This window comes from Durio zibethinus, chromosome 12 (assembly GCF_047325235.1).
Source record: "Durio zibethinus cultivar Kanyao isolate XHJ-2024 chromosome 12, ASM4732523v1, whole genome shotgun sequence".
In the NCBI taxonomy this organism is placed as follows: Eukaryota; Viridiplantae; Streptophyta; class Magnoliopsida; order Malvales; family Malvaceae; genus Durio; species Durio zibethinus.
In genome coordinates this window covers 16778614-16784809 of record NC_143173.1, presented here as the reverse complement: position 1 = coordinate 16784809, position 6196 = coordinate 16778614, and the positions used below count along the sequence as shown (strand labels likewise).

The 6196-nt window shown below is 33.3% G+C and overlaps 1 protein-coding gene across 1 annotated transcript; it reads left to right on the top strand.

The window, feature by feature from the left end:
• Positions 1 to 617: 617 nt before the first annotated feature.
• Positions 618 to 4787, top strand: LOC111297657 (monocopper oxidase-like protein SKS1). Its single transcript, XM_022892307.2, has 8 exons — positions 618 to 922; positions 1234 to 1343; positions 1463 to 1733; positions 1833 to 1962; positions 2336 to 2684; positions 3202 to 3570; positions 4158 to 4414; positions 4506 to 4787. Exons 1-8 carry the CDS (start codon positions 776 to 778, stop codon positions 4562 to 4564), a joined length of 1692 nt encoding a protein of 563 aa, XP_022748042.2. The 5' UTR covers positions 618 to 775; the 3' UTR covers positions 4565 to 4787.
• Positions 4788 to 6196: the final 1409 nt, after the last annotated feature.

The following is a 6196-nucleotide window of genomic DNA, read 5'->3' as shown; positions in this document are numbered from 1 at the left end:
TAATAAGATTGTTTCTGACTAACATTTATGTGATCCAATAATAAAATATTAAAATTCGAGTTTAAATCAAAGTTAAAATTATGACATCCTGAAGTAAGAAAAGAATAATACTGTTTCCAACTAATTAATTCCGATGGATTTTCCGTCCAAAATTGTTTTTAAGTAATTTATTTATTTTAAATAATATTCATTTTGGTTCAAATATTTGTATTATTTGACATGATATGTAGTTATTAGATAAATTTAAAGATGAAATTTATAAATTCAATTGTAAATCAATTAATTCATAAATAATTTATTAATCAAATCAATATATTATTATCACATCAGGGTGAGACAAAAGTGTAAAGATGAGAGTTAATATTTTCCTTTGCAAACTACTTGTATAATGGCCGTCCAATTTTAGACGATGACATATGACAAAAAACAGATAGCTTTGCCAGAGTCAAATACGTCCTCAATATTGAATAAAACAAAGGTTTTAATAGCGCTTTAATAAGGGCAGATACTCAGCCGTGACTGCCGGCTTAATACTTTCCATGGCAGAAAAATAAATAATTCTGTCACAAGGAATATTTCCTTTGCAGGGCTGAATCGGCTGATTATGTAGAGCTGGAATCTTCGTTTTGTTTCCTTTTCGTTGGTTGTTTTCCACTTTCCCTTCAGCTTTTCATCTAAAAAGGAACAAAATCATCATTGAATGCACATGTTAACGAGCTTTATGGCCTATTTAAACACATGGCTTTAGTCAAGGAGCAAAAAATTCTGTGCTCCAATGGCCTGTTCTAGCAGCCTCAACTGGATACTTGTGTGGGCAGCATTGCTCACAGCTTTTGCCAGGAGGACTAATGGCATTGACATCTTTATGGATTGGAATGTTTCCTTCAGCAATAGTTTCAGTCCTTCGTCGGTTGACCAACAGGCAGGATTATATCATCACTCGCAACTGCGTTCAACTATGGATCCAACATTTTTTTACAAGGGTGTTCCACTTATAATATATAAAAAACTGTTGTCAGATTTATTAATTTTATCGATAAAATAGGTGTCAAGTGAAAATAATAAGGGTGTCTGAGGGAAATTTTCTTTCAAATTTTCTTATTTTTCAATTTTGGGGTGTCCATAACACCTTACTTCAAAGCATAGATCCGCCATGACTGTGGTTGAGTAAATACTTTTTTTTGTGTTTATTTCTGTCACTGAAAGAAAATAATATGTTTGTTTTGCTAACAGGTTATCGCTATCAATGGGATGTTTCCAGGGCCACTGATCAATGCCACAACCAATGATGTTGTTCATGTTAATGTCTTTAATTTCCTGGACGAACCACTACTATTTACATGGTATGCGGGTAAAACAGTTTTGGTTCTTTTGCATTTCATGATGAGATTTAGCAAGAATTGAACATTTTTCAATCAAGTGGTAGCAAACAGGCTTCAATAAAGGAGTGATGGTGGTGCAGGAATGGCATACAGCAAAGGCTAAATTCATGGCAAGATGGAGTTTCTGGCACCAATTGTCCAATCAAACCATCTACAAACTGGACTTACGTGTTCCAAATCAAGGATCAGATTGGCAGTTTTTTCTACTTTCCTTCCATCAACTTCCAGAAAGCTTCTGGTGGATATGGACCGATCCGAGTTAATAATAGGAATGTTATTGCTGTCCCTTTCCTCAAACCAGAAGCTGAATTTGATCTTCTGATAGGCGATTGGTATGCTGGTGACTATAAGGTCAATTATTACTGCATGAATTTTACCTTTTTTTCTCTGTTGGAAATTATCTTTTCTTTTTTAAATTCAAAATTTCCTTTGGTTATGTTGTTGTAACAGTATTACAGGACATTGTTGGGAACAGAGGTGAGTGCATTTGATGTCATTCCTGATGCTATTCTGATAAATGGCAAAGGCCCTTATGCAGATTCAATGTCAACAGCCCATGAATCTTTCACTGTTGAGAAAGGTACGCAGAGGGGAAAAGAAAAGAGAAAAAAAGTGGGTTTATCTGTTGTCTGATTATCTTCAGATGCAGAGGTGATCCAAGTAAAAAAGTAGGGTATTCATGGACACCTTTAAAAATTGAAAAGCAAGGAAATTTGAAGGAAAATTCTTGGACACCCTTTTACAGAATTATTAAATCTGTTGACAATTATATATATATATATATATATATATATTATAAGTTGACACTTTCATAAAAAAAAAATCTTAGATCCGCCATTGTTCAGATGATATACAGAAGATTAGAATCTCGTAGACAAACTGTTCATGTTGATGAATTTGATGCTTTTAGGCGCTTTTGCATGTACACTGACTTTTAATTGTATGTTCTTCAGGGAAGACTTACAGGTTCAGGATATCAAATGTTGGAAGCACATTGAGTTTCAATTTCAGGATTCAGAATCATACAATGTTGTTGGTTGAAACAGAAGGGTCCTATACCAATCAGATTACCCTGAATTCTCTTGATGTTCATGTTGGTCAATCTTACTCGGTTCTTGTCACAGTTGATCAAAATGATGCAGACTTTTACATGGTAGCAAGTTCTAAATTACTCGACACCAGCATCGTAGGTCTCGGGGTGCTTCACTATTCCAATTCCACCACACCAGCTAGTGGTCCACAGCCTGCCGGACCTGATGCTTTTGATCTGGAATTCTCAGTGAATCAAGCTAAATCCATTAGGTAACTGAGAGTTTTTATTTACCTTGTCAACATAAAAGAAATTCTATTTTCCAGTTTACAAAATGATTTTTGTTTGGGTTAACGTTAACATGTGATTTTAACTTTGAATTATAAAACTTTTCACGATTTTGTACCTAAAAAAAATTCACCGTACCCAAACTTCGTTTTTCTCAAACATTTTGCCTTACATATTGATTTTATTAATGATAAGCTGATGTGGCAAAAAAATCGATAATGTGACATGTGGCATATTTTTATTGGTAAGTATTTGCCATGTCAGTCGTTTAACTATTGTTGCGAAATGCTTGATCGAAGCAATGTTTGAGTACCTAATTATGATTTTTTTTTATTAAGTGTCAAATCTTTAATAGTGTAGTTTAGGATCAAATTACATGCTAACCCTTTTGATTTCTTTAAAAGCTGTAGTAAAAATGCAATTGCTTTATTGTTTTAATAGAGGCTTTGTTGTATGGTTCACTTAAATGTTGCTGATTTTTGAGAGCAAATTTAAAAACAGGTGGAACTTGACCGCAGGAGCTGCAAGGCCTAATCCACAAGGAACCTTTGCTGTAACAAATGTTACACTGTCTCAAACCTTTATCCTCCACAGCGCAAGGGCTGAAATCAATGGCGCACCACGTCTTGTCGTCAACAATGTTTCTTATTACACTCCTAATACCCCTTTGAAACTGGCCGATCACTTGACTAACGGATCAGGAGTCTATACACTTGATCAGTTTCCAGTTCAATCTGTCAATGCTGAAGCTGCATATGGAATATCTGTTGTTACTGGGAATCACAAAGGATGGATAGAACTTGTATTCAAAAACAACTTGGACGGTATAGATTCTTGGCATTTAGATGGTTTTAGCTTCTTTGTAGTCGGGTATGTATCATTTTCAAAGCTTGATTTCTTTATATTGATCCTTTTTTCTGGAGTCACACATGTACAGGGGACCAAAACTTGGGACCTCAAAGGATCTCTCAGCTTGTTGTTAGAGGTGTAAATGAACAGATCGATTGATGAACGCTTCGTGAGTAGGCTCAGTTTCTGTTCGTTTATTAAATTTAACAAATGATCATGAATAACATTTCATGGTTTGTTAAGTAAACGAACAGATTACGAACATAGTAAAATTCGTTCATTTGGTTCATTTACACTTCTACCTCTCCCACACTACATCTTGATTTGCACTGCCATTCAAATTATTCCTCAGGCAGTTAATCCCTCTTAAAAATATTTTAAGATTATCATATATAAAACTGTCATCATTATCATCATATATATTACCTTCGATAGCCCTTCAACGGGATGGCTGCGGGCGCATAGTAAATATCTGTTGCTCATGTTTTACTTGGTAGCTAGGAATTTCAGCTCTACTATATATCTTCTTGAACTGAAGAAGAAGAAATAAACACAACCATTAACTTGTCATACATATTATCAGCTTGAAAAAATATTTTTGATCACAGGTTTGGCAACGGAGATTGGACACCAGATTCACGCAAGACCTACAATGTTATTGATCCTGTTTCCCGATCGTCTACACAAGTTTATCCAGGTGGATGGACTGCAGTATATGCATTCCTGGACAACCCTGGGATGTGGAATTTGAGGTCTCAGAACCTGAAGAATTGGTATTTGGGTCAGGAACTTTATATCAGAGTCTATGATCCTGATCCTAACCCTGCCAAGGAGCATCCTCCACCCGCAAACCTCCTACTATGCGGTCAGTATACAAGTTTCACTATCTCATTGTTGTCTGCTACATGAATCGTATCAAGTTTGGTCTCTATGTTGAACTCATTTCCAATTTACAGGAATTTTTGATCCGTCTAATGCCCCTGCACCAGCACCTGGACCCAAAACCGGATTGTGATTGAAACCTGATAGAATGACAACTTCTGTTTAAGTTTGGTTTAATGTTACAAATATCCCTTGCATTATAGGAAAATATTTAATATGATACTTGAACTTTAAAAATCTTTAATGTAATACTTGGAAGGTTATTTGTATACTATATGTCATCATTTGGAGCTAATCATGTTAGGTGAATACTTAAACAAATTCATAATGTAAGTACTATATTACAGATTTTTAAAATTGAGGTATTGTATTGAATATTTTATTATATTTCATGGTTATTAATAACATTAACCTTTTAATTTTTAACAGATTTTTGAGGGTTCCTTACAACAAACCCTTCTTTTTCTATAATCAACTACTGTCCTTTTGACTAATAAGTAATAATTTACATTTTGAGTGTTTATCTTAGGATTGGAGCTTGGAGTATGGTGTCATAGTGATATGATCAAACAGTTCTTATTTGTGATAATATGGAAGGTAGACGTCGTAGTAATAAGGACTTGGATGTATGGAAGGTAGACATTGTAGTAATAAGGATTTGGATGTGAAGTGTAGATAGATTCAGTGTTTGTGTCCTCCCAATTTATTTAGTTTAAGAAAAACTTGGAAAATCTTTTTCATTCAATCATGAAAAAAATCTTATAGAAAAGAAAAAAAAAAAAGAAGTTACGATCACATGGGCTTGGAATGCTAGTATTTGACCAAGCAATACTTCAACTAAGAGGAAAAAATATTATTTATTTATGTTACATAAAAAGCTTATTTGACTTAGGATCATATATAGAAACTGGAAAGATTGGTTTTTTAATCTTATAATAATTCTCATTCTCTTTTCCAAAATTTTAATTTAAACATCTAAAATTGAGATGTCTTTTAGAAAATAACAAGAGGAAATATATATAACGGGTATAAATTTCTGTCAGAAAATTTACGTTGCTGAAGCATATAAAAAATGGTGGAATAAATAAGATTTTTCTTAATATATGATATTTGGGTGAAGAAATCAAACTATAGGTGGACATAGACTGATCACTCTGATTATTTTTGCTGGTTATTTTTATTTTTACCCTCAAAACTTGAGCAATGATCTCATGACTTTGGTTTGATAAGAATAATCATGAAACTTTTATGTAATTATAAATATACTCACATTTATTGTGATTAATGATTTTTGGAATGATCCCAGTTAAATTCCGTGATAATTCTAACATATTATTTGAACTTGCGGGAATATTATTCATGATTCCATTGGAATCACATATTTTTTCCATAAAAATGAACAATTGCCAAAGATAAAACAAAAATCAGTAATAAAATTCGTGTTCATTGAAAAAAATGTGTGGTTGGTTGTGATTCTGCATCAAAATCCTGTGATTATTCTCATTAAACCAAATTCCAGAAGGTCATTACCCCGAAATCTATTATTTTAGGCATTGCTTTCCCTACAAAGGAAGTAAATCATTGACAAAGCAAGATACATAACTATATATATCATGCAAAGAAAAGAACTTGAAGCAATTTTAATGAAATGAAATCTTTGAAAGTAGAATTAATTCAAACATAAGTGAGTTTTCTGTTTCTTCAAAGATTTATTTTATTTAAGCCTAAGCTTAACTAAGTTGATTCATACATTAAGTCAGGGTTC

Bases quoted from the DNA above. Each gene is read 5' to 3' on its own strand.
- LOC111297657 (XM_022892307.2), top strand. From the start codon at position 776: ATGGCCTGTTCTAGCAGCCTCAACTGGATACTTGTGTGGGCAGCATTG. The intron at 1,344-1,462 runs GTATGCGGGTAA...ATGGTGGTGCAG, and splicing joins GAACCACTACTATTTACATG to GAATGGCATACAGCAAAGGC. The intron at 3,571-4,157 runs GTATGTATCATT...TTTTGATCACAG, and splicing joins TTTAGCTTCTTTGTAGTCGG to GTTTGGCAACGGAGATTGGA.